A 27988-nucleotide genomic window follows, 5' to 3' on the forward strand; every position below is an offset into this window, starting at 1 on the left:
ACTAAACAAGGTAAATTCCCACTTGTCATTAAACTGAACTAATTTTTATGAATGTTAGTTAAAAAAAAGCGTATTGTCTGATTATATAGTTGGCTGTAGCTGAATAATTTTTAGCATCTGCATGCCGGTACACGCATATACACACTTTTAAACTCACTGGCTGCTTTGTTCACTGTTGAGTCCAGCAGGTGTTAGTGTGTTTGTCTTTGACATGAGAGAGTTTGTTTTCCCAGGTATATGACAGGCCTCTTATCAGCCCTGTAATACCCAGCAGGAAATCACCACTGATGACTGTGGCACAAGCGCACATCTAAACAGTTTGGACATTTTAATACAAATGTAATTACTCAGTCTGAAGCTCTTATTTAGGTATTTTTATGGAACAGATGCAGTTCGGGATGACGGGAAGCTGCACCTTGATTTATGTTTTTCTCCAAGTGTAGCATAGGCTGAGAGAATAAACACCAAACATCCGCTGCATGCCGGTTTTGCGTCACCTGTTCACACTTTATATTTGGCTCCCCTCTGCAAAGGGGAGAAAATAAGTTTGCTTTCTATCAGTTTACTGCCTTTTTATATGCTCTGTGGTGTGGTGATGACTGGTAATCATTGCTGTGGGTGTTGATAAGAGCGGCTCTGTTTCTGTCAACCTTAATAGGTAATAAAGTTTAATGAGGAATTAGCTGTAAAATTATTAATTTTGTCACAGAGATTGCAGCAATTACACCCATATAGTTTTCAAGACTGTTTGCAGATGTCCAAAGATGCAGGCGCAATGCAATATATGGCTGTAAAAGGTTTTGTGAGAAAACCACACATTAACGTCACATAAAGCTGGGCTCATATATGAGGTGATGGATAACACGGCGATAAGCTAAATGAGAATGTAAGAAAGTGACAGAATGAGAGCAGAACAGATGGGGACCATATAAACAAGTGGCAATCTTTTAATTTGGAAAAGAAATGTAAAAAAATTATTTTGAAAATCTATATTAAGGATAAGTGTGATGTGCTTTTTTCTTTTAGTCAAACTGAACAGTTCAAGGGTGTGCTGAAAGAGGTGCTCAATAATCCAAGAGAGTCTAAGTGTCCTGACCATGTGCTGCAAGGCCCTGGCCAATCACAGGGGGAGGAGATTTTATGGCACTATTGTGTGCCAGTAATTTTTCCTTTCACTGCTGGGGTGGGCGAAGAAACGGGGGGGAGGATTACGCATATGATCAAAGTGGAATTGGTCAGAGAGAGGACAATTCTTCCACAAGAAGGAACGGCACCAACTGGCACCAACAAGTGACATTTAATTTTCTCAATTAGAAAAAAAGAATTCTACTTTTTTCCCCCTCAAACTTAAGTACCGCCTGCGTCTTGGGGGAGAATGACTATCGCCATGGAGAAGTCCAAAAACTTTCGCATTGACGCGCTGCTGGCGCATGATTCAGACAGGGGGACGGACAGGGACTGCGTGTCCCCGAGATTGTTTCACAACAGGAGCCCTGATATTAGTCCAGCGTCGACCCACGGCTCAGATTCGCCCTCTTCTCATCCAAAGTATCCAAGCACATCTCCAGCCCAGCTGTCTGCTGTGTCCAAGCCGCATCTCTTCAACCTGTCTCCGTCTGGATTCACCGCTCTGCAACAAGTAGGTCTTATTGGAATGCATCCGGGGTCCATGTATCCGCTGGCGGGCCTCGGAGGCCAGCACCCTGCCTTGATGTATCCAGCCTTTGCGCAGCTGGTTCAGCCTCATCCGGAGCACACGAAGGGAGGCAGCATGCCCACGATGCTTCCAGTGAATCCTTGGGTCAGAGGAGGAATGGTGATGCCAAGATTTGGAGAGTATGTAGGTGGGTTCATTGTGAAATATCATTCTGTTTTCTAAAAGTTTTATAATTAACGAAACGCTTTAAGTAATAATAGTAATAATAATAATAATAATAAATATTTTAAAATTAACACGTTAATAAATGTCTCCCAGACGTTTTCCTCTGAAGAGAAGCATTTGAAAATTTACTGCAAAAAAAGCTTTTTTTTTATATTAGAGTGAAATTATGGGATGAAGAAAGTATAGCTACATTTAAAAACAAGTAATGTGCTTTTCTTTTTCAAATAACTACTTAGTTGTTTTTTATGTATTGATTTCTTGATATTCTGAATGTGCAGATGTGATTGACAGAAAAATAGGTTTGGCACCATAATGTTTTTTTTTTGTTAGTTTTTTTTGCCAACAAGGTAAAACCTGCAAAGGATCTCCCATTAATCAGCTGTTTGTTCATGCAGGGTTTTCGTTAATGTGATGGACCTCTGTAGAGTTTATTACAACCTCCAAAATCAATCACTCATTGGAATAAATGTTAGGAAAAAGGGGACATTGTAACCTACAGGCAGACTGGCACCTTTAGTGCGAGACGTCAGTTTATTTTTTATCACTAATAATGAATACAATGTTTATGCTTCTGTCCTAGCACCAGGTCAGGCAGCCTTACTGGGGAAGTGTCGAAGGCCCAGGACAGCTTTCACCAGTCAGCAGCTGCTGGAACTAGAAAATCAGTTCAAGCTCAACAAGTATCTGTCCAGGCCCAAACGCTTCGAGGTGGCCACCTCACTCATGCTGACGGAGACTCAGGTTAGATTGTGGGAAATGCCTTTCAATCAGAAACACAGGAAATATTTCTGCTTTGTAAAATGTTATTTAATGTCATTAGGGTACATGTCATAAGGTATTATACGATGGATGTCTTTAAACTGCTTGCAACATACAATAAAATCAGGCAGGTCTTGGTTGATATAATTATATTTTTCTATTTGTATTTTAATGCATTTTTTAAAATATTGTATTTTTTATTTTGTTTTCAAATTGTGGCACGTCGTCTATAATGTACTACAGCTGGACAGTACCTACACAGTCAATAAATTAGAAGATTGTTGAAAAGAGCATATATTTTAGGAACTTTATTACACCCATTAAATTACTACACACTGAAGGATGTTTGAAACCTTTATTTCTGTTAATGATGATGATTTTTCACTTACAGCAAATTAAAACATGATATTTAAAAATTAGAATATTATATCAGACCAATAAAAAAAGTATTTTTTTTAAAAAGAAATGTGTTCTTAAAACCTGCTTAGTGGTTGTTATTTTAAAAGGTACCAATGATCTGACAAACGAGACTCATTTAGACGTGTATTCTAATTGACTGAATATGACTGTAATATATAGCATAGTGGATACAAGTATTGTGCATTATTGTAATTTGCTAAGTTATTTGTAAGCTATACTGTGGTAATGTAGTATTATGTTTGGCATTATATACCACGCTACAGTATTTTTATAGTTTTTGTTCTGTTTCTATTAAGTGAAGTAAAACAGTGATATGTATTTCAGGACAAGATAAAAAATATATATTTCAAAGTGAAAAGAAGGTCAATCATCTTGTCTGTTTTAGGTGAAGATCTGGTTCCAGAACAGACGTATGAAGTGGAAGAGAAGTCGCAAAGCGAGGGATCAAGTCACTGCAACATCTGACAATACAATGGACATACAGAGTCTCAAACATCATCATATCTCCCTCAGCTCACGCCTGGAAGATGAAAGGGAGAGAGAGGTGGAGGATGAGTTTGGATTAGAAGAAATGAAACAGCTGAGCAAAGCATCTTTGAGCTCTGTCACCTTCACAAGATATAGAGGAGATGGGGCAGGGATCTACACTTCTTACTCTGAGGAAGAGATTGAGGAAGGTCTTCCAAGAGAAAGAAGTGGAACTTCTTCATAGGATGAATTTGTGGATCTGTACTTACTATATGTTTATTTTGTTTAATATTTATTATGATTTTTGTAACTACAGCAGAGTTCCTGGAAGAAAAGATTTTTTAGGCCAAACTACAGTTCCATGTTTCCAGCAGAAAAATGTTTCAGTAAATTCTTGTGCTCTTTAGCCTTTGCACAATGATTTTGAGTTGATCACTTTTCCCTTACAGTTTAAAGACATGCATGCAAGATTTTATGTTTATGTTTGTAAGAAGTGACCTGCACAGGCAATAAAGCAGATTACACTTGCAGATGCACTTAAACGAGATATACTTATTTTATTCTTGGTTACACTTTTGGGCAAAGAGTCAAAACAGATTTGTAGATGGAAACACGTGAACCATGTCCCTAAATATTCCCCTTTCTTTGTCTACTGCAAAGCATGTTGTATTTTAACGTTCTTAATATTTTATCTCTTGGAATAAAATATTCATGTGGTCAACACTTTTTAACTTCACACTTTTATGAGAAATGTTGATGTACATGACTGTTTTCGTCATGTTAAATTGCTTGTTAATTTAATTAAAGTCACAGTCTCAAAATACTTTCCAGTGAACAATGTTTTAAAATGAGTTAACATAGAATTCTCCTGGTATTATTTTAAACAGATTTTTTTATTTTAACGTACAATCTAATATCATTTTTACAAAAGTGCAATATGTTGAGTGTTTTATGATAACTCAGCTAGTCTGAGAAATAAAGGTGAATTCATGGCTGAACACTGAAGATTAAATAAATTGTTGGAAACTTATATTATTACGAGAGACAATATATAAAAGTACACTCTCCATAAAGTTTATATTTGTGTAATTATATCATAAATTTGTAGATTCAAATAATATCTGACATGTGTGCATATAATTTCTATATGAAAAACATGTTAGAGGAGATTCATGTCTGACGTTTTCTCGCTTCGGGTTCAATATCAAAAATTGTAGATATCTGAGAGGCTTAATACATGAATTTGATTCAAGCTGACCATAATTGTCATAATACCCACTAATACGTTTTATACGTTTTATAGATAGACTGCCAATATTTTGTCCACACATTTTTAAATATCACAATTAATTTTTTCCCTTTAATATAATAACAGTAAATTTATCCTTTAAGTTTAAGACGTAGACTATAATCTTCTATTTACTAGCGCTACACAAAGTTGAAATAAATTCAAGTTCAACGCAGCAACATGATCCTCACAGGATTCCGTAATTCTAATGTTTACTTGTTGTCATGGAAACGTCGCAACTAAGGAACTTCACCGTTTTCTCCGAGGTTTTTTATAATCTGAAATTCTACTCTTAGCTAGTTGTTAGAGCTATATAAGGTAAGACTGGCGTGTTATTGTCACAGTTTTCAAGTTGTCAAGGTTTTATAACAGCTATGTGGAGTTCCCTCCATGTTCGAGTGTTTGTGAGTGTTTTTGTGGTTGTGTTTTACGTTACGGTACCGTTATGTAATACCCGCAAAAATGATATATCCATGCCTTCTTGTATGAATGCGCTGCTCTCTTTCCACAGCCATGTTAGCTGAATCCCGCTGTCCAGCCTGTTTGGCGTCTGCTTTTTGTCGATGGAAGCGCTCCAGCAGAGAAACTGACGTTAAAGTAAAGTTCAAAACACACGCTCAGACTCTCAGAGCTATTTCTCCACTGAAACTGAGAAAATGAATGCCGATTACAGAAGTTCAAAAGGTCACTGCTGTAATGTATGTAAACATTAGCATATACAGGTCTTAAAAAGTTTGTTTGTAATATAAAAAAAGATACACTTGTGGTGTGCATTTGGAATCATCCCCACGTAAGTATTTTGCAGAACCACCTTTTTTTCTTTAATCACATTCGGATGTGATTAACATATATCTCTTTTCCAAAATTCAGTTCAATTCTAAAATAATTTATTGATTCTGAAGTGCACTGTAAACTGTATTAAATGGAGCTGATTTTTCCTTTATTTTAGTCATTAATCCTTGAAGTTTTCCAAATTTCCATTCTATGCTTCATTCCTCTTCACAGGAACCCCAACTCCCTGATATAAAACAATGTCAAAGAAAATCCCATCCCCAAAGAAGCATCTTCTTAGGCCTAGAAACCACATTAGATCTGACATGGAAGGACTGGGTCATTGAACGAGAGTACACCAAGACACTTGTGATAAGCAACATCCGTAATAAGCTGCAGAAGCTGCACATTAGGTAATACAAACTCACAAACACAGCTCGAAGCCATAGATAAAGACGACAACAAAGCCTCCCCTTCTCTCAACACAGTGCTCCAGAGACCAAGTTTTTCTCAATTTTGAATCCTGAAGTAGTTATTCTCAGCCCAGGGACTTCATTCTCCATACCGGTCACTTTTAAACCTCTCCAAAAGGTAGGCTATTCTGCAATTAAATCAAACATCACCTGAACTTTATTAGAAACACAAAAGTAGTCAATGGCCAGCTGTATAGCTTTTGTTAACTATTTTGTTAATGTTGCTTATTTTGTTTTTGTTTCTGTCTGATTGCATGGGGCAGTGTGGGTATAAGGACTGCATTCAGTTTCAAGCTATTGAAGGAAGCTTTAAAGTATACCTGCATGCTGTGCTTTCAAATCATACAATGAAGGTGCCTGAATCTGTGATGCTGCCCCTATGTGCTGTTGAGCACTACACACTAACCAGTTTCCCACTAAAAAATATCAGGTACCTTTGATTGTTCTTAGTATTTATTTTCATGCCCTTGCATACATAAAAAGTGTGATTTTCTTTAATAATCATCAAGGAACTCTTGTCAAGTATGTTCTATTTTCATCTGTCTCTCTTGAGTCATTGTTATCTCTTCAATTGTCTTGTGTTTTCTTTATGTCCCTCCAGTAAGGTTCAGATGTCATTTAAATGGAATAGTGCAGCTCCTTTCCAACTCAGTCCAGAACAAGGCCGGCTAAAGCCCGGTCAGCAGTGTGTCATCACAGTGGACTTTCAGCCAGTAGAGGCTCAGGTGTACCAGAAGCAGGTGCACTGCACATATGGAGAAGATGGCAACAAAGCTAATAGCTGCTGCACTGTGCTTTTACAAGGGATAGGTACTGCTGAGACTAAACTTGTAGAAGGACAAATATGAACTGCTGTGTCTTTAGTGGATTTCTTTTCTTCTTCGTCAATTACTTTTTGTGGTTTCACTGTGTTCTGGACATCTGTCCAGTCAGCTGTGTATCCTACTGACCCAGAGTGAGAGACCTTTTGGCGTCTCAGGAAACTTTTGCAGGTGTTTTTAGTAAATCAGCTGATTAGGGTGCGACCCCATGAGTTCCAAATATTTTAACTTTTTCTAGATACTCATATTTTTTAATGCTCTGAATTGTAAGTTTTTGTTATCTGTAAGCCATAATTATCAAAACTACAGCAAATAAAGACTTGAAATATTTCACTCTATCTATAATGAATTTAGATTACTTATGAGTATCATGTCATAAAACAATGATATTCAAATTTTTTTGAGATGTACGTGTATGAGGCCGTATACAAAACTTCTGACCAGAACTGTACATTATATTAACTATAATTACATGTTTACCAAGTATTTCAACAATTAACATTATTTGTAAAATTAAATATAAATGTTTTTTTTCAGGAAAATATCCATATCTTCAATTAAGAATTTCCAATGACAAAGAGGAAACCAGCCATGGTGATATTGAGTTGGACTTTGGGTCTGTGGCTGTTGGTCACAGTTTGAGTAAACAATTTGAAATCTTCAATCCTTCTCCTGTAAGTAGTAACTATGTGTTCATGCTAAACCTAAAAATCAGACTCTTGGTTTTGTCACATTTTTCCTGTTGTTCCTTTCTGTTTTTTCTGTTAGGTTAGTGTGTGGTTTTCTCTCTCACAACTGCCTGGAGCGGTAGCCATATTTGGACCACACTTCAGTTGGGATGTCACAAGTGAGAAAATAGTGCCTGGTGGTTCGGTCCAGGTTTTGGTTACTTATTCTCCAACTGTGGTCGACATAGTCTCTGTGGAGTACTTGTCTTTGAATTATAGAGGGTCACTCAGTAAAAGTCAGGTCAAACTCATAGGAAAGTGTATGGGTAAGAGACATTCACTAAAATAAAAACAACTATACTTTATTTTTTCTTGAAAATAAAATGAACTGAGGATAGTATTTTTGGAACCAAAATTAAGGTATTCTAATTTCTGAAACAACATTCTTGCTTTCAGGTCCCGAACTCTGTTTGTCCTCCACTGTGGTCGACTTTGGGTGTGTTGAAGAAAAAGGATCAGCAGAACAAACAGTGGAACTGCTGAACTCTTCCCCTGTTCAGGCTACCTACCAATGGGACATAGACTGTGCAAACAGTGTTTTTAGAGTTTCACCAGCAAGTGGCACTGTGCTTCCATATAGTCAAATCAAAGTCAAGGTCTCCTACAAACCCACACACCCTATGCCACACCACAGAAGAGTGGCATGTCTTATACTCCTCGGGGTAAAATGGGAAAATGCAGACATACTGTACTTACAAAATTCGAACAGATGATTAAATCCTCCTGAATATTTTTTCTGATCATACTTTCAGGAGCCTCTGTTTCTGGACTTGATTGGTACATGCCACACAAATCTTCAGGAGCCAGTAGCATTAACATTTGAGCACTTGGTTGAGTACAAGTCTACGTTGTGCTATATGTGTAACTCATCAGACACACTGCTGGGGGTGCCTTTAGAAGAGGTAAAAAATAAAAACAAACAAAGAAAAAAAACAACAGATTTTCCAGTTTAGCTTAGTCACATATAGAGGTAAGAATTCATAAAAATTACACAGTATTTGTTTTAACTCTTTAACATTTGTCATTAATCAGGAAGGACATAGTGCTACTGCCATTCCTCCAGCACCTATGGAGAAATTGAATGAAATCAGGGAAGAACACGTGGATTCTCTCTTCTCACCATCATTTCCATTTGTATCTGTTGAACCAAGTGAACTGCTGTTTAATCACAAAACAAGATCCTTTATCGCTCCATCATTTGCTGTCTCACAGTGTGTTACCTTTAAAAATCACACCAAAGAGAAACTCAGGTATGTAAACGTGTCAGGGAAGCTTTGTTGCCACAATGGAAGTCAATTATTATGTTTTTCCTGTGGAAATATACATATAAACACTTGCAATGATTCTGCTCAAGCCTCATGTGGACCGTTATCCAAGATTCCCCTTTCTGTGTTACTCCTTCATCATTTGAGTTGGCCCCACTGAAATCTACCACTGCGCTTGTGACATATGAACCAAGACAGATCAATGCCCTGCATGGAGGAGAGCTTGAGTGCTTTGCATACTGTAAGGTAATATTACATAACTCAAAGTCATATATTTTGCCATACAGTTCTACTTTCTATCATTCGAAATGTTTCAAATTGTGATTTGTAGTTTTTTCTTGTTGTAAAAACCAAACAATGTCCTGATTTTCAGCTGTTTTAACTATGCTTCTCTAGATGCCACAGGAGGATCCTTCCTCAGAACAAGACCTTCCATGTTTGCCTTGTTGTGTGACTGTCAGAGTCATTAGCCACTCTTTTCAGCCAGGGAAAGATCACTTCACCCCTTCCTGTATTTTGAAGCCCCACCAAGTGGTAAGATGAAATAATTATCTATACACACAATTTACAGCTGTTGCTAGATCCCATGACAAAAACACAAAACTTAAAGGAGTGGTATTATGTATTTTCTAGACACCTTGAACTATTTTGTAGCATGATAAAGTAACTATGCAACTTTCAGTCTTTCTAAAAGAACTTTAACTTTGCAATTAATGCCTTGAAATTGGCCTCTGTTTGTTTAAAAAGTTCCTGCTCTTTCCTACACCCCGTCTTTAGCATTCCATCTCCACAATTTTCGTCCATTTACCTCTTACTACGGGTCATAGTGGTGTTGGACTGAGAAGTAATGTAGTTTGGATGATAAGTTCAGTTCCACCAGGTGTTTGCTAAGTATTGCTGGCACTAGTCTGGAGCAATCTTGCAGAAGTCGGGAGGAGTGAAGCTATGTGAGGTGGAAGTTTAGTGGAAGTAAACGGTGCTTTGTGAGAGCAAGCGTTTATGCTCCCCTGAATGGCTGTCATGGGAGATTTGGGAGATTCAAAGATTCCTCAGAAATGCATGAAAGAATCAAGGCATCATCTAAGTTATGTTTTTGATGAGGGAATGACATTACAAAATGATATAAAGCTGAAAAATGTCAATTTTACATAATAACCCCCTTTAAAATGTATAAATCAGCAACAGAATGAGGATAATGTGCTGAACAAAATATATTGGTTTGGTAACATGGTATTTTTTTTATATGACATATACAGATTATCCACACATAATTTATATCCTTTATAGTATACGTCCTCAATTTTAATTGGAAGTGTTCAGAAAAACTGACTAAAAAGAGGAGTATCAGTTGAAATGTGTTTTATTGTGCCCGGGAAATTATTTCTAATACATCTCAGTAAAAGATTCATTTACTGATTATTATCACCTTGTGCATGTTAGGTTTTTCCACCTCTGAGTCTTATTTCCTATCGGACCGTGCTACTGCAGAACAATGGCGATCAGCCTCTCACCTTCTGCCTGAACTACAGAACAAACAGTGACTTGCCAAGGTCTGTGCATATGTCACCAGGCTGTGGTTTCATCCAGCCAGGACAACACCAAATCCTTACCATTGGAGCTGTCCCCACTCTGGATAGTCCCACAGAGGGGTTTAATTTACCATTGCAGCTTAATGCAGATGAATTCACGAAGGTACCACACGACACAGAAACATATGATGTGGTAAAACTTAATTACATTGTTCTGTTAAATCTTTGTCTTTCTTAGGAACTGACAGTTGTGAGCTCCTTAAAAAAGCCATGTGTGTCTTTTGAAAATAGCAACGAATTACATTTCACCGCTACAGCTGTCGGCTCAAAATCACAGCACAGCCATTCCATCAAGAATTTAAGCAGCGTGCCCATCACGTTAGTTGACTGATTTGTTATCTCCCTATTGTCATTCTGCCCCTGGTTCTCAAAATTTTTTCTGTGTTGTATTTTTACTTTGAAATTACCTCAACACCATTTTTACAGCTGGCCTTCTGTGATTGTTCTCTTTGACAGGTTTCAGTGGATCATTTCAGAGAGAGATCAGAATCTTATCTGCGTTGAACCAGATGCTGGTAAACTGCATCCCAATGAGAGCTTGGTGAGAAATTAACAAAGTTCCACATAATGTGTATTTAGATACAGTGTATTGTAAACATAATCATATTCCTTGAGCAGTTTTATATTTTGTAGAGGTAAAACTGTTCAGGTGGAGGTGAAATTTAAATGAAATTCTTTTTTATTTTTAATAAGACAACTGCAAGTTTTTTGAGGTGTGGCTCTAACAAGCAGCTGAATGTAGAGATTAAACTTTCACAAAAGTGCAGTGATTTCCAATTTATGCCACAGATCCCCAATTTGAATTAGGTCAGGACTTCTATTGCATCCTTTTAAAACCTGAAGAGGTTTTGATCAACCATTCCATTGTAGCTCTAGCTGTTTGTTGCTCTGCCTCAAGTCTCGACAACAAACTGGTGTCTAAATTTTTGCCACATAGATCAAAATCATTAGGCAAGTGTATGCTGTTGACAAAATGTGATTTTAAAAAAATCGTACAATTTTGTGACTGATTTTGACTACTAAACAATAAACTAAACATTTAATGAAACTAACAAATCATTTTTGAGATATCTGCCTTTTTAGGTCCAAAACATAAAAAAGATTTTGTAACTTTACCTCAGGCGAACAGTTTCCAAATTTCTATATTTTGTCATTGTGGAGGAGGTGAGGTCGACTGATTTTTATTTCTTTTGTCTGTTCTCAGCAACAACAGGATTTGAGTTGTTTTCTTTAAAACATTAGCTATATTTTTACGAGTTAAATGTATTAGTTAAATGTGGATTCTTGTGAACCCAGATCTGTTTTGTGTAAATACTACTGGATACCTATGATCCTATTTATTATGAAATTAAAAAGAAAGCAAAAAGCATAATTCTTAAAAGATGACTACTTTGTATTTGAACAACAAATGAAAAACTCCATCTGTAGCAACCACCTGTGCAGGGGGTGGTTGTATAAAGTAGTGCACAGCTATGCACTACTTGGTATTGGTCTAGCTTAAAATCCCAAACTGAAGTTATTAGTTGTTAAAATATAAAATGTGGACAAGTTCAAGGGGTATGAATACTTTAGCATATCACTGTAGATGAGTTTGGGACTTAAGACTTTGGTTGAGATATTTAAAGCAATCTTTAATGTGAAGTTTGCCCTTTTCACAGGTCCAGACATGGACATTTTCTCCTCTGACAGAGAAAGCATACACATTCAAACCCACTCTCAGCTTCCAGAGCGATGACTTTAACAAGTCGCAACTCATTTTCAGAGTGAATGGAACTGGTGCAGCTGGCACCATTGAGGTTTGTCTGTCATTGTGCTTTGTACATTAGATTAGATTAGATGTATTAGATACATTGTTAGATATGTCTTTATTCTATTGCAAACCAAATCTGATAAAAACCATATGTTGTAGTGCTAGATTAAAAATAAACATACAAAAATGAATTTGATCAAACACTTCCTGCATGTTTTTTTTTTTACTTCCCAGGCAGGGAAAGAACTCCTAGATATGGGAGAGAGCTTAGTTGGAAGCTGCCGGTCGTTTAATATTCCTATAGTGAACAACTGTAGCTGCCCCATCTCTTTTCATCTGTCTGTACAGCTAGAAGAAAATCCCCCTGATTCTGAAGATAACAGTGGTAATTTGTGGCCTCCTTTATTAGAGTTTTTCTTTGCATGTTTGAAGTTGTTTCTATTTTGCTATTTGGGTTGACAGTAGTTTGCCTAATTTCAAAGTAATCACGTTTTTCCTGCTTCTTTAAGCTCTGCATCTGGACTTTGAAACGGGAACAATTGCTTCACATTCCACTGTGCTAATTGGATCCACTCTTAGACTGGATGCACAAGGCTGGTACCGCTGGGCCATCAGCTACCAGATTACAGATGGCAATGGTAAACAGTTAATATCATCAGACAGTAGCGCATCATATTCTTAATAATTCACTCTACATATTTTTTAACTTGTGTGTGTCTGCCATCTGCCTGTTTTTTCTTTCTTTTTCCAGGCTTTGGTGTATGTCCTCCTGAGAAACTGTGCGAACTGCGAGCTAAGGGGGTGTTCCCCACCTTACAGGTGGTTGATGCATGTAGCAGTGGCAGCGTGGACAGGCTCTGCAAGCAGTATTTGTGGAAACTCTTCTCATTAGACAGTTTTAATGAGCACCTGCTTTCCACCCCATGTCCTGCAGAAATTACTTTCAAAGCGCCCACCAAGCACAGGTTAGTTGGTGTTATTTTAGTCTCTGAAAAATACAACTTGAAGTTCATATTGACGAGTTAGTACCAAAGTTTACTGTCTTATTTAAGAAGAACTCTTCTCTTTGTAATGTCAGATTATGGTGTTTGCTTCATCTTGTGCTTTGCTTCCTTTGATAGACAGAACAGTGTCTCCAGCTTCCCTCAAGTCATATTGGATTTCAATTTTGGTGCTGGTCCTCTGCATTCAGATCCCTCAGATTTTATGTTGATGTTTTGGAACCCCGGTTCTATCTCTGTAAACTGGTATGTAAACAACAAACTGTAGAAAATACAGTTAAAACATGCAGCGAGAAAAAAAGAGTTTCATTAATTTAGTGAAATTAGTGAAACATTCTAGTATTTTCTAGTAAAAGTAGCCAGTTAGGCTGTTTTTTTCCCATGTATGGATCATTTTATTTACTGTTATTTTTATGCTTCATTTTCAATATTAGGACATTCTTATTTCCAGAGGACCAAGAAATGAAGCTGGAGGACTGGGCTATGACAGGACAGTTTAGCAACAAAGAACTGCAGGAAATGAAGGTCATACTATATAGTTGTGCATATTAGTTATTATTCTTACCCTTGTTAGACTTAGAGTTAATGTTATGTCTTTTCAACCAAGAAGTTTATTTCTGTCAGGAGTCAACACATACATTGCCAAAAAGGAGTATCATTACATTTCAACAATAAATTAAATACTTTAAAGATACTGATCATATAAAAAAATACAATTATATCATTATATCTTCACATTGATTTATATTTGTTTTGTTTATTTACAGGTACAAGACAATCAACTCTTCAGAGTTACCCCTCGTTCTGGTACTTTGCTTCCAGGCCAGAAATGTCCAGTACACTTCTGCTATAGGTCAGGGGTCATTTCACTATACAACTGGTTCTCATTCTTGTAAATAGAGCTTAGCTGTAAGCTTTTAAAACCCATTCTCTCAAATGTTTTTGCAATGTTAAAGTATCAGATTACACCTTTTAAATCTTTTCATTCACAGTCATGACTTTATTGGAATTGACCGACTTCCTGTTTTGTTCAAACTCAGTCTTGGCAGAGTTTTTTTGGTAAGGATTCCTACAGTTAGCTTTATTTTATTGAACTGTAAAGATCTGAACAATTTACCTCAAACGTAAAAGTTTGCATCTAGGCATGAAGTCACATTTGAGTTCAGTGTGTGCTTGTTGCAAAAGAGTTAGAATAGGGGGGAAGAAAGTAATAGCTTTTGCTACTTGTGTTTAGGGATTATAATATATTTCTCTTATTTTTTGTTTTCAAACCCTGATGGAATATAGCTGAAACCAGAAGATTACACATTTTTTCACACTATTTTTCAAATTTTTTCTCACTGTTTTAAGTTAAACTAGACCAAATTAATCATCCTGTATGTAAACATATGACTTTGGAGACATTTAAGAAACAGATCTCCTACAATCTCCTAGACACTCAGAGTGAGAGGACATAATCTATGTATATGGCTTGGGTTTTGGAGCTCCACTTTTTGTAGTTAAAAAAGATTATGTTCCAAAGAAAAGAATGTTCAGGAACCCAAAAAGGAAATGTGCCTCAAAACACAGTTACATATCCTGCATAGTCCATCGCTCAATCCATAGTCTTGCAACATGCATTCAGTTTTATTTTGGGTAGCTGTTACACTGAAGCTGAACTATGGGTTGGTCCTTGTTGATTTTTCTTAACTGAAATTCTAACTTTTGTCTATAATAAATACATTGTTACTAGTTTGTTTTGGTAAGAATTATGGGCATGATGACTGGCCACAAGAAGGAAGCCTCACTGCCTCTCCAACTTGCAACTAGAAAGGCTAGACATCTCTGTGACATTGTTCTCAAATCTGAGGCAAATCAAATGCAGTAAAAACAAACAGATCATAAATAATCACAACTGAAAAAAAGCCATAATCAAAGCTTTCTTTCAGGGATGGTGTTGATTTTTGTGCCTTTTCTGTATGCAGCTCAACTTTCAAGGAGTGACATTGAACCGAAATGAACCATATCTACACTTTGCTTCCAATCACCATGTATTCAAGCCTGTAGCTATTCGGGACTCCAGTCCTCCACGACAGGCATGTAATTTTTTAAATCAAAAATATAAAAAGCTTTTTTTTTTTACATTACAGCTTCACTCTGCATAAAGTTTCTGAGAAAAATCTTAACTTTTTCATTTAATAATTGTTTAGATATATGAGTTGTACAACGGTGGTGCGGTGACAGTACATTATGAAGTGGACCAAGTTGTATTGTCACAGCTTCAGATGGAGAACTATGATCACCCAGTCTTGAGCTGTCTCAGTCCACAAGGAGAAGTTCTCCCTGGGAATAAAGCCATGCTCGAATGGATCTTCTCTCCATTGGAGGCTAAGATGTACCATGTATAACTCAAACCATCTGTTGTTTACCTTGTTTTAAATTCATATTCCATGTAGATTTACCATTAGTCTTGTAGTTAATAGGTGGTCAGAGCTTATTACTGCAATTTTTTGTAAAATTTGTATTAAATTGTTTTATTTTTATTATGGACAGGTGGATGTTCCCATCCACATCCTGGAAAAGGATTCGGTAATTATAAACTTTGAGGGACGTGGGATGAATGCATTATCAACAAGCACCAATATCTCCATTGAACACAGCGATGCTAAGACTCAAGAACACCGTGCCCAGAAGGGGCCATTCCCAGGACAGGCAAGTGCATTTATACACACACTTTGTGTTCAGTTATTTTTTGTAAATAAAAGATCCAATTAGTGCTTATTAAAATATGTTAATTGCATTGAACATGTAATTACTGGAGTTTTCCAAATACAGGTGGCTTGGTTGTCCAAGGATAGTGTCTTTATTGGCGACATCCCTGTTTGCACAAAGTCTTCGAGTATCATGTTCATCACCAGTTTGTCTTGTACAGATACTGTGCACTTTGTCTGGGAGATTCCTACACAGAGCAACCAACAACCAGTGAAATCTTTTTAAACAAACAAAAAATAAAAAAAATAAATTGCGTTATAATTTTACCCCATCTAAACAACTTTTCTCTCACTCGTGTGTTATTGCAGGTGGTACAGATCCATCCAGAACGAGGCTGTCTTGGTCCAGGAGAGTGTGTTATGTGCATCCTGACCTTCGTTTCTGATTTCCCCACTGTTTATCAGCTAGATCTCATATGTCAGGTACCAAAGTGTAGCTCTCAATTTAAGGGTGATGTGCACCGCCCTGTCAAACTTTTGCACATTTGTCATGCTGCAGCCATAAACTTCAATATACTTTTGGGATTTTATGTACCAGTAATATATCATCATCAAAGTAATGAATAATTATGTAGTGGAAGTGACATTGCTTAAAAGGGACAAAGAACAACTTAAATGTCAATATCACTTTTTAGTGCACTTTACCAGATCAAGATATTAGCCATAATTCAGTAACATCATCAGGCTATAGCAAAACTCTTTGTTCAATCTGATGAATTATGGTTTTGTAAATTTGGTCAAACATTTTAGTCTCCTGATGTGAAAATCTGGTGGGACAAACCACAAAAGGCAAAAATTATTCTACAAAGTATTGATTAAAGGAGCTATATACAAAGTCATGCCACAGTTTCCAGGTTTTTATTTAACAGGAAGCCAATTTCCCCCACTGCCTCTTCATCAGTGCCACAACCTCCTCTTCTGTGGAGGCTGTGGCATTTGTATACAGTAATACAAATAAAAATAATTTTATTTTTAATAAAAACCTGGAAAGAAAACATATTTTCCCTTCGCTACATAATTACACAAATTGCTTGTGATTTTAACTGGACAAAATGTGAAAGGGTTCAAGAAGTATGAATGCTTTTTGCATAATTTGTGTCACTTTCTTCTCCAGGTCACTCAGAACGCTGCACTCATCCATTATCACAAAGCCTTGCAATGCTGGGAGGAAGAAAAGAAACGACAGGAAAACGAATTCACAATCACAGACAAGATCCCTTCCCGCACTCAAAGAGTTCTAGTAGATGAGGTGTGTCTCAAAAGACTGTTAAACCATGACAACCATTTTCATTGTCTTGACAATATTTCCTTTTTGATACAGATACTTCTCGCACCTCCTGCAAGAAAAGGGGCGCCCCTCCCAAAATACAAGGTGATTAGGGTCTATCTTAGTAATGTAGCTGCTTTTTGAATATAATGTGAAAACATACTGTAGGTCTTTGGAAGAAAAACAGCAGTATAGTGTAATTTATCTGCTTCCGCTTCAGACTCTTCCTCCAATCTGTGGCAGCAAAGCCGTCATCAATTTATACGACAAAAATAAGAGAGCTCAAATACGACTACAGCGAGAATCAGCTAACATATGGAGAAGGCCCCAAATGCCCCAACCTGCTCTGCTGCACCTGAGTGTCACTGCCCACACCTATGACGTTCCGGACTTCTACACACACTTTCCTGATCGGTAAAATAAGCATTATGGCTAATCTTTTTTTACACACTGAATACAGCTGAATCACTGCATTTTGATGAGAAATGTCTGTTACTACATAAAGTCTTATTTTAATTGTGAAGCTTTGACAATTGTGAAATAGTCTGTTATTACTTATTGATGCTGTTGTTTTGTGTAGATACCTTCAGTTGACCAGGATCAAACAAAGATTAATCAATTCTTCAAGCACACGCCGCCTTGCGAAGCTGTGTCCATCTACATGTGGCGCTGAGAGAGACATCGTTGTGGACATACTCACTCCTCTTTACAAGTAACATATAAAGAAAAGCAACTCTGCGTATGTTAGCTTCCTCTTTTAATTTTTTTTTTTTTAATTATTTTTCTTTGGCATTCCAGAGATCTCCTTGAAGATTCGGCTTTTGTAGAGTCTTTGATGGTTTTAGCCTCCAAGCCTCCAATCTACGAAGGTCAGACCTCTACATCTCCCTCCGTCACGTTTCCATCTTCGCCTCAACATTCTGTTCAGTCGAACTGGACAGTGGATGGAGAAGAAGCCGCAGTATGTTTAGGGAAAATTTCTCAAATCCAGGCCACAGCGGAGTCCAAGCATGTTCCTTCTGACTTGGCTGAGGCTGTTTTGTTAAAGACACTCCAGAATTTAATGATGGAAGCTGTGACTGGAGAACTGACCTTTTCAGCATATTCCCGGAGCAAAATACCGACTTCGTTTTCAGTGAGGCAATTACAATGTGTTACTTGTTGCATTAGTGCTCAGTTAATAGTTGAAAAAATTACTTTATATGTTCTGTGTTCTGTTATTAGCAGGACGTCGTTTGCTGAAGGGAGCTAGCCGGGCCTCAACTATCATAATCTACACATCCTTCAACAAGCCAAAATCCCCCAACTGCTTTCTTTTAGATCCACCCCACGTAAAAATCTGGATTTCTTCTCTCCTTATATAGCCTCAAAATATCATTAAAATAATTTTAAATTAATAAGTTGTTGGAGACAATCTCATTTTAAACCTTTTAATTTATATGGCAATTGAAAATATTTACAGTCGAGTCGAGCAAATCTCAATCTCGTTGTAATCTGTTGATGACAATGACAAATAAATCTTATCTTATCTTTATCATTTATGCTTGAATTTATCAATAAACACACTGAAAAACAACAAAAAATGACAATGTTTATAACAATCCATGATGTTCAAGTGTCACTTGTACAGTAATAGAAGAAGATTGGAAATACTCCAACTGCAAGTCTTCCTTGAAAAAAAAAATAGATATGAGATTAATAATATTTCAATACATTATTGGTGCTGAATGTAAGGCCAGTTGGTAGATACAGTTTAGGTTAAAAGCAAACCAACAAATAGCCTCTAAAAAAGTGCAAAACCTGTTTCTTTTTCTCTTTGTTTGTTATTTACCACTATGAATGTCTCTTTTTTTTTCAATTGTCAGTCGTAATGCTCTCCGGTAAGTGTAGTTTAGTATGGTTTATGTAACAGGCACAGTATGGATACATTTGTTTTTAACTTGTAAGATGACTTAATCTGAATTTGGAGACAGCAGGAAAGATCTAATCATGAAGATATTGGACCTGTTCCTCCTGAGTTTTCTGATTCTCAAATTCAAAGTAAGGGATCTAGAAGAAAGAGGTGTGCGGAGCCAGAAGTCCATTCAAATGCTGTCTACATCGTTTTAAACTGTGATTGTGAGCGTGAGTGGGAATAAAAATAGCAATAGGTATTTTGTTCCATATAACACAGTAGGAGTGTAACAGGTAAACCTTTTATGGATGCAAACTCGACTAAAAACCCACCTGTTTAGGATTGTATTTGAAATGTAATCAATTACAAATTTATTGATGGAACCTGACTTAATGTCATGTTTTGATTGTTGATTCTATGTTGCTTTGTGTTTCTGTGTTTGATATGATGTAAAGCACATTGAAATGCCTTGCTGCTGAAATGTGCTATACAAATAAAATTTGATTGATTGATTGATTTGATTGATTGATTAATTGATTGATTGACAACACTGATTTTTCATTTTAAATCAAGGATCACAAGTTGTGTTTAGGACAATAGTTAATGATGCATCAAATTTACATGCGTAAATCTGACTTCTGTGAGAGTTCTAGTGGTTTCCTTCTGTATTTGTCCCTAACTGTTTCTGATTTAACTTTAGCAGACACTGCAGAATGTCCCTGACTTGGCTGGATTTCAGCCTATGGATCTGCCTTTGAGTTTGTCTGTGCAGAACAGACAGCATCAGTGCTTGCTGCTGGCAGCTGGGCTCATATAACACTGTCAGCAGGGAGTAAACTGCTGCTGCCTCACTGGAAGAGACCATATCCTCTACAGCATAGCTGATGGAGTTCATGACCTCTATCACCAGGCCTTTCCTAGTTGGCAGAGCTGTGCCACCCCCACATCCCTGCTGGGAAGCAGCTCCAGGCACTCTTTCACCAGGATCAGGACTGGAGGGCTCTGGGTCTCCAAGCCAAACTCAACACATGCTTGCAGTAAAGTGGCCAGTCCCTCTGCTCTGTCATTGATTGGAAAGTCTGCCAGTTTGGAGCACAACTCAGTGATGACATCCTCCTCAAACAGAGACTGGATGTTTACATGAGCAGCTGCGCCTCTCTGTGCTTTGGCATAGGGTGTGTATAAAGAGAGGTGTTGGGCTGCTCTCTCTGTAGGTCTGTGTGCCAAGTGCGCAGCAGTGTGGCAGGGGGTCGCTTCATTGCGTCGGGTTGCAGTTGCTGGAACCTTGTAGAGCAGGGCAACGCCAGCTGCGGCGGTCCGCGTCCTTTCTCTTTGGAAACAGCGCGGATCAGTTATGTGTGACTGTTCCGCAATAACAGTTTTACTGACAAATTCAGCGTCTGTGACTCTTTCTGAAGAGTTGCAGAGACTGAGGCCACGGTACAGAGGAAAACACACACGGCTTGCTGGCATGCCGTCCTGACTGACGCTGACATAAAGATGATGGACTTCATAGTGCTTAAAAATGCTCCTTCCTGTAGGTGAACAGCACAAGAGTCACTGTCAATCATGTACTATTTTGCTAAACATTGTAAAAACATTCAGAAAAGTCAAAGATTACGTTGGAAACATAGGCTTCCTCAGAAAAGTGCGGTTAAAGTCAAGAACAGACAATTTAAATACACTGATCATACAGTTTAGGCTTAACCACTGAAACTGCACTAATGCCGACAATAATTAACAGCATCTTTCTCACAGATTGCATACGACTTACCTTCTGTGACACACTGTGATCATGTAAGCTGAGACACAGAGCATGTTACATAGAGGTCGCATGCAGTGTTTTGTAATGAAGTTGTGTAAAGAGGACGTTCACGTGTTTGCACGTGCTGCCACCCAGTGGCCAAAGTATTTATTGCACACGGGCTCCACGTTACATACCGATTTGGCATTACATTATAACCACCACTGTTAGAGTCAGTGAATATTTACTGTAGAATCGTCAGAGCCCCTGTTAGTGGGTGAGATATATTTGGCAAGGCTGCTTGAAACGTGCCTGTATAAAAATAAAAATCAATCAGTCGGTTGTCATGCTAAATGCAAAAAATGAAAGTGAGAATGTGCTTATTTTATTATGATAGTAATAATGGTTTGAATTAATTTAAATGCAATTTCTTAAATAAAAAAAAGTGTAGTATTTTCTTTTGAACTTGCATTGCCATTTCTATTTTGGGATTTATAAAAATATTGTTAATTTAACTAAATTCAAATACATCAAGTTGTTTGTTTTGATGTAGCTTTATCAGATTTTTAAAAGATTCAACCATCTCTGATTATAATCCGTGTTTATTGGCTCCCTGCTTACGGAGGAATAATGTGAAATATGAAACAGATTAAACTTTCTGCACAGACATGTGTTCTGTCGTATGATTTATAGTTGTTAACTTGTGAGAAAATCTCAATAATGGAGGATGGAGTTATTTGGTGTCCTCTTATATAGGGTTTTAGATATGATATTGTACAGTGCTGCCGGAGGAACTGTAGCTGTACACTGATCCCTTCTTACTCTGCTGTGCTCACTTTCACTCATTAAAAAAAATGCTGTCATTAATGTTGCATTTTTTTTCTCAAAACAGATGCCTGAGCTGGCGATTCTGTCACATGCTTCATGTTTTAAAGAAGGATTCCTTCTGACTATCACCTATATAAGTCCTGAAAGGTAAGTGAATTTTTAATGGATTTTTATTCTGTAATTTTTCTGTGAGATCCATTTTCGTTAGTTTTTTTTTATTATTTTATTATTATTAATTTTAATGACATTCCAAAGTGTGATATTTTTTTTCTTTTGTTATGGTTTCAGTTTTAAAGGTATATTCCCACTATGGATTCCTGATGTTTTTTTCTCCTGAACTAAACAACCCAGAATTTGCTGCAGCCTGATTTTTGTATGTGTGACTACTCACTTCAAAACCTGTTTTCTATTTTTATTTTTATTTATTTATATATTTTGACTTACTCTAAGTGGATGCTCCTCCGTCAGGACTTCTGCTTCTCACTGAGGTTAAAGATCACAAAAATCTAAACACAACAGCTATTTATGACTTTATTGCTGCGATTGTTGAAGGTGTTATATCATAAATCTCCACAAGATGGAAGTAGAGACATAGAAACTGTGTTACCTTAAAGATAATGTCGTTTCAACAGAGTTTAGCTTAATTCCATCCACATTTAGGAAAAGCAGAAGGTTGTAACCTGTTTAATTATAATAAAAATGTTGGTCTTTATCTGCAACAGAATAGCAATACATTGCAAGTCACAAAAGAGCAATGCTTGTTTTACTTTTATATAAAGCAAAATGCAGACTAAATTCTGTCTTTATCTTTTTATATCAACCTTTTCTGACACTTATGATTCAGTAAATGTGTTTCTTACTTTAAAGAACCTGTGTGTCCCTAGACTGTTGTTTTAATGGTTGCCTGTTTGTGGCTGCCAGTGTTTAAAGGCTGATCCAAAAGTCATCTTAACCCACCATCTCCGAGAGAATCTGTGTAAGTATGTGTTAGGTTAGTGTGTGTGTATATCACCCATCTGGCCGCTCCATCTCTTTCCAAACAAGCAGCAACACGGCAAGCCCTCTGGACACAAGTTGGACGAAGACGAAAGAGCAACAAGACCCGAAGTCTTTGGATGGGGAGCAGGGCAGACGAGATAAGATCTGTTATAATAAAGTTACTCTGCTCTGCCAGTAATGCTGATGAATCAAGCTGCCTCGTCATTCTGCCTCAGTGTGGCTTCTCTAAATAGGCAGAAGAATCAGTAAATGTCAAAAGCTGTTTCCGATGAAAATGTTTATCTTCTTTCTGTCTGAATTACCAGAAGGAGAAATTCTGGTAAATAAAACTCAGATTCTGAGTTATACAGAAGAATTTCTTTAGCAATTTTTAAATTGCAAACATAGTTGAGTGACACTTTAACTTATTTCAGTCTTTTAAAAATATATTTTTATCCATATGAAATCAACAATTGTAATAATACAATGAACCTGACATTAAGGGTCATTATGTTATGACTCTTAATAATAAATGTAAGTGTCAGAATTAATTATGTCCTTTTAGTTTAACAGGACATTTTAGATGTGCAATTTTAGGTGGAGGCATGTTTCTGAATTCCCCCACATTCTCTGTTGTGGACAGCTCAGGACTACAGACAGCCCATTTCAGCAGCCATACCCTCTTCTACCTCAGGCATGGCTTTGTAATGTGAGCAGAATCTGCTTTTTCATTGTCCTGTTGAAAAATACAGACATGCTTGACAAGATTTTATCCTTGTGTCGGCGTATATTATTCTGAAGTTGCAGTGTAACTTTGTGTGTTAAAACTGTCAAAATTTTCACGATTAGTTTTTATTTGTAATGCTTTTGTCTTCAGCTTGTTTCACAAGTTTTGATTAGAATTACAGTTGTATATCAAGATTGCCATTGAAGAAGTTTCATTTGTGTCTGGTGAAGCATCTCTGATTTGATTTAGCTGTGTTGAATCATTATCCTACAGAAAGACACAATGGTAACCCATTTTCAGATTGCTTTGATTGAAGATTTCCTGGTGTTTTAAAAGAATTTGAATACTGACTAACAGGTTTCACAGACACTTTGGAGGAGAGACAAGTTAGCTTAATCACAGATCGACCATTATTCTTACCAGTGGACATGAGATTTTTGCACGTTTATCCCTTTTTTTTTCCAGACCCCCTGGAGCGTTTTTTTTTTTACAGAGAAGTTCAAGTTTAATTTCAACTGGTCTTTGCATAAAGTTCCATGTAATCCCCAGTAAAGTCTAAATGTTTACATTTTTGATGCAAAAGAAGAATGCAAAAGGCTTTTTTTCTTATCATCCTATCAAACAAACTTAGGATGCAAACAATGATAGTAGATAGATACCATGAAGACTTGGTAACTTTCTGTTAGTCTGTTCTCTACCAGCTTGCTTCTTTTAGGCTCCCTTACTGTTCTGCTAACTGTGTTAGACAAGCATGGGCCATGCTTCATCCTGTTCATACCTTAATTATACAACAAATAAGGATTTTGTTGTTTTTTGTTCTGAGACATATTTAACTTTCTGTACCATGCAGCTTGATTTTCTTTTCTCCAAAATCAACTTTCCTGACTAGATTTAATATAGTTTTATCAAAGCCATGTCTAAAGAGGCGTGTTCCCTTTAGCTTTATCTATTTAGTCATTTCAGTCTGATAAATCCAAGCATGGGTATTGGCTTAGCCTTTATAAATTAACATTTGTTTATATATGTTTTGGAAGAATTATGAAAATCATTTGCATCTCTTTGATGAATGCTATTTTCTTTTTTTGCAGTACTGGCAAACATTCTGCGATAGGTTTTTATTTATTTTGCAAATGTCTGTTCCTGCTGTCTACAGTTTCTGCAAATGAAACCATCATTGTAAATCCCTTTAGTTCATTTAAACAATGTGCTCCTGATGTTGTAACTTCAAAGACCTGATGACGAAAGCACAGATGACACAAAGCCTTGATATATGTGTTGGCTTGTTTGTTTGCTCCTGGAAATTAAAGGATATCCAAGACGCCTACACACTTTGTACTAGTTACTGTTCTGTGCAAGACATAAACACAGTTTTCATTGTTGTCCTATCCTCTGTTTTAAAATGTAAATTTTCTTTGTTACCTGTCATCAGGTATCCTTTGTCAATCTCTTCTCCAATCAATTCTCCGGTCTATACTGTCTTCTTTGTATTCATTATACAGGGCCATATCTGAAACTACTACCCAGTTATGACTAAAATTGACAGTAAAAATGCTTATGAAAACTGCAAGGCTTCAACTTTTTGATACCAATTAACATTTATGTTATATTCTTGTCCACAGTTTACTTATCTTGGTAGGTAAACATCAAAACGTCATTTTTACTTTATTTTGACCTGTCACAGAATTTAATTGTCTGCTTACAGAATATCTATAATATAGGAATACTAGTGACTGTGAAGGTGTAGAGTTCAAATTAATCTAAAAAAGTGTCCTGCCATCAAAATGATCTCACAAGAGAGTTACTTCTGACAATATCACACCTGAAATAACAAGTTTCTGAATCAAAAACTCCCAGATGAGAGGTTCAGTATCAGCAAGGAAAGCTTCACGACACATTGAAGCTTTTGTGAAGCTTCAATGTGTCCAGAGAGAAAAAGGATGACCTCTGACGACAATAAAATTGCATTGCCACCAGGGCAGAGCTTGTTTTCAGAATACGGAAAACAATGAGTACATCTCAATGCACAGTATGCTTTTTCACAACAGCTTTGTGACGCAAGGTGGAGCAAAAAGCATCTTCCATCCAAAAATATAATCAACAACAGACTAAATTCTACCCTGAAGTGCAAGAAAAGCCAGCAGAAAACTAGTGCAAAAGTTATTTTCTCTGATGAAACCTCCATCTTAAAGAGGGGCAACAGTGAAGCATCCTGATAAAGTCCATGTGTGGGGTTGCTTCACATCCAAGGGTGTGGGTCTACACGGTTTCTCCTCAATTCTACTGCCATGGATAAAGAGCTGGATCAAAGTGTCCTCCAAGAGCAACTTCTTGGCCCAGTTTGGAGGTGATCCATGTATCTCCCAGCATGATGGAGCACAATGTCTTAGGGAAAATGTGGTGTTAAAGTGAACAGTGAAATTCTGAAACTGTGGCCAAGAAAACCCCTCAGATCTTAGCCCTCTTCAGAACCTGTTTAATTTTTAGAAAAGCAGGTGGGTAAACAGAAGCCAACAAACTGTGATAACCTCAGAGGACTAATAAGGCATGAATAAAACACCAGCAGTCATGATTTGGCTCAGAAATTGATTGATGACATCTAAAAGATCTACAAAAGTTCAGAAAAGAGAGGATAAACTCTGGAAATACTGACTCTTCACATACATTTGATGTTATATCTCAAATGAAAATCCTAAATTGATGTTATTGTTCTCTCATATGCCATAGAAACATATGAATAAATCTAAAAAATCTTAAAGCCAACATTTGTTTCATTGCCAACACTTCTGGGCATGACTGTACTGTTGTTCACTCTCTTCCTGACTGGCATCTTTCCAGAGTTTGGCTTAATAGGCTTCTGTATCTGCAGTAATGTGCTGAGGCCCTTACCAGTCAAAGGCCAGACGATGCTGCCAGCTGGCACTTTGTCTTTGCATGGTATTATTTGTGTGTGTTCTGATGTGTGTGGTTTTCCTGTTTGCTGGCACCAGCTCCTAAAAACTCTGGCAATTGAAATTATCATTAAACAATAGTAACTCAAATTAAATGAATAATCAATGGGCTGCTTGTCTATAATGAAATAATATACAGTGCTGTCATGGAGATTTTATTTTGTGATTTCTGATTAAACATAATGTGTTAGCGTAGTTTTTACTGGGAGTATTAAAAGACAAGCTGTTAACATTTATGTGAAAATAGGATGCTTCATTAAATATTCAATTTCTTAGAAAGAGATATTGACATAATGATGCCAAATCATGTTTTTATTTCTCTTTGGTATAAAAGGTAATTTAGTTACTTGTAAACGCCACAAATTAACAAATCAATCAACAAATCAAGTTTATTTAACACATTTCACCGACAAGGCAGTTCAAAGTGCTTGACATCATGAAAACATAAAAACGTCAAGGTAAGCATCATAAATACACAAAGAATCTTATTTATGTTGAATGTTTCCTGCAAATCTCTAAATGTGGTATAAACAGTTTTGGTGCCTCAGTCGTACATGTTTTCTTCTCAACGTGCATTAAATTTGTGATAGATTGGAAGTTGGGTGTGCATTTCCAAAAATGTTTAATCTGCCTAAGAATAACTTTGTAGTCCCCATACAAAGCCATTATGGGTGATGGGAGTGTAGTGCATTCACACTTCAGTTTTATACACAATAATCCAGCACAGTAAAACCATTCACATTGACATGGGTTAATGTTTTTTTTTTTCCTTTGGTACTTTGTAAGATGCAGTATTTGCAAAATATAGGATATCCTCAAAAGAACGGCGCAAAGTAAGTCCTCGCTAAAGCCAGAATGTGATCACACTCAAGGAACAAGTTGATGATTTGATTACTACTTCATCGGCAGCAGTGAGAAATTAGAGAAACAAACTACCTGTTTAAATGACAGATTATGTCATTGATCTTGTTTTGGATCTGATAATATAGGCCAACAATGACAGGATCACACACTATGAGGCAGAGCAGAACTCACATATATACAACCAAATGACAGAGCTTTCGCTGACAGCCTGGATTTAAATTAGTTACTTGCTGAAACAAGACCACAATTTAGCTTCAGTTCTGTCCTTTCTGTAAAGAACCCTTCTGCTTCTAGACATGTAACATCATGTGGCAGCGGGAGGTATTAATAATTTAAATCTACAAACTCTCTCACACTCTCAGCGTGTGTGTGTGCCAGTTGTGCAGGAATTTCATGAACAAGCCTTTCTCCTGGGGATTCCAGGGATGGCTGTGGTTTATTTTAAAAAGGTTAGGGCCATCATGTGTTTCTTGTTTAGATCTAATTCAAGATGTCAAATAAAATATTAGTCCCAGTGGGATTTCTAATCATTTCTGATCATAATCGCCTGGGAATGTGTTTTGAGGACTCGGAGTATGGGCAAAGCATTTTCTATGGAAGCAAAACAGCACATCTGTGGCACAGAGAAAGACAGAAAATGGGAAGGAAAAATGGGGTGAAAGAGAATCACATCGAGAGATAGGTGGTGCATTCTGGCAAGCAGTAGGAATCTGTTTCACGCCCAGATGAAACCGATGTCAGAGGGGGAATGTGTGCGTAGCGTTAACATGATA

General features: G+C 37.0%; 2 protein-coding genes and 1 pseudogene across 4 annotated transcripts; 2 read left to right on the forward strand and 1 right to left on the reverse strand.

Moving 5' to 3' along the window:
• Window positions 1–1236: 1236 nt before the first annotated feature.
• Window positions 1237–4387, forward strand: LOC114148359 (motor neuron and pancreas homeobox protein 1-like). Its single transcript, XM_028023585.1, has 3 exons — window positions 1237–1844; window positions 2463–2623; window positions 3447–4387. The coding sequence occupies exons 1-3, from the start codon at window positions 1376–1378 to the stop codon at window positions 3771–3773; spliced, it is 957 nt and encodes a 318-aa protein (XP_027879386.1). The 5' UTR covers window positions 1237–1375; the 3' UTR covers window positions 3774–4387.
• Window positions 4388–5042: 655 nt separating this feature from the next.
• On the forward strand, window positions 5043–18629 carry cfap65 (cilia and flagella associated protein 65). Of its 3 annotated transcripts, none has more exons than XM_028021933.1 (35): window positions 5043–5135; window positions 5329–5414; window positions 5823–6001; window positions 6077–6179; window positions 6325–6491; window positions 6663–6871; window positions 7420–7556; window positions 7651–7876; window positions 8007–8272; window positions 8363–8512; window positions 8643–8860; window positions 8965–9121; window positions 9272–9409; window positions 10316–10567; window positions 10643–10782; window positions 10921–11005; window positions 12123–12260; window positions 12449–12599; window positions 12724–12852; window positions 12966–13179; window positions 13336–13461; window positions 13650–13740; window positions 13983–14068; window positions 14208–14274; window positions 15180–15290; window positions 15405–15596; window positions 15748–15906; window positions 16030–16173; window positions 16275–16388; window positions 17080–17214; window positions 17287–17337; window positions 17453–17646; window positions 17813–17944; window positions 18031–18372; window positions 18457–18629. In XM_028021933.1, exons 2-35 carry the CDS (start codon window positions 5331–5333, stop codon window positions 18482–18484), a joined length of 5115 nt encoding a protein of 1704 aa, XP_027877734.1. In that variant the 5' UTR covers window positions 5043–5135; window positions 5329–5330; the 3' UTR covers window positions 18485–18629. The 3 variants fall into 3 exon arrangements, with proteins under 3 accessions (XP_027877734.1, XP_027877735.1, XP_027877737.1); XM_028021934.1 differs by having other exon boundaries at window positions 16030–16170; window positions 16272–16388; XM_028021936.1 differs by having other exon boundaries at window positions 5057–5135; window positions 5329–5515.
• Window positions 18630–19592: 963 nt separating this feature from the next.
• LOC114147491 (uncharacterized) lies at window positions 19593–21242 on the reverse strand (annotated as a pseudogene).
• Window positions 21243–27988: the final 6746 nt, after the last annotated feature.

Source organism: Xiphophorus couchianus, chromosome 7 (assembly GCF_001444195.1).
Source record: "Xiphophorus couchianus chromosome 7, X_couchianus-1.0, whole genome shotgun sequence".
Classification (NCBI taxonomy): Eukaryota; Metazoa; Chordata; class Actinopteri; order Cyprinodontiformes; family Poeciliidae; genus Xiphophorus; species Xiphophorus couchianus.

Bases quoted from the DNA above. Each gene is read 5' to 3' on its own strand.
- LOC114148359 (XM_028023585.1), top strand. From the start codon at position 1,376: ATGACTATCGCCATGGAGAAGTCCAAAAACTTTCGCATTGACGCGCTG. The intron at 1,845-2,462 runs GTGGGTTCATTG...CTTCTGTCCTAG, and splicing joins AAGATTTGGAGAGTATGTAG to CACCAGGTCAGGCAGCCTTA. The intron at 2,624-3,446 runs GTTAGATTGTGG...TGTCTGTTTTAG, and splicing joins TCATGCTGACGGAGACTCAG to GTGAAGATCTGGTTCCAGAA.
- cfap65 (XM_028021933.1), top strand. From the start codon at position 5,331: ATGTTAGCTGAATCCCGCTGTCCAGCCTGTTTGGCGTCTGCTTTTTGT. The intron at 5,415-5,822 runs GTAAAGTTCAAA...TCCTCTTCACAG, and splicing joins GCAGAGAAACTGACGTTAAA to GAACCCCAACTCCCTGATAT. The intron at 17,647-17,812 runs GTAAAATAAGCA...TGTTTTGTGTAG, and splicing joins TACACACACTTTCCTGATCG to ATACCTTCAGTTGACCAGGA.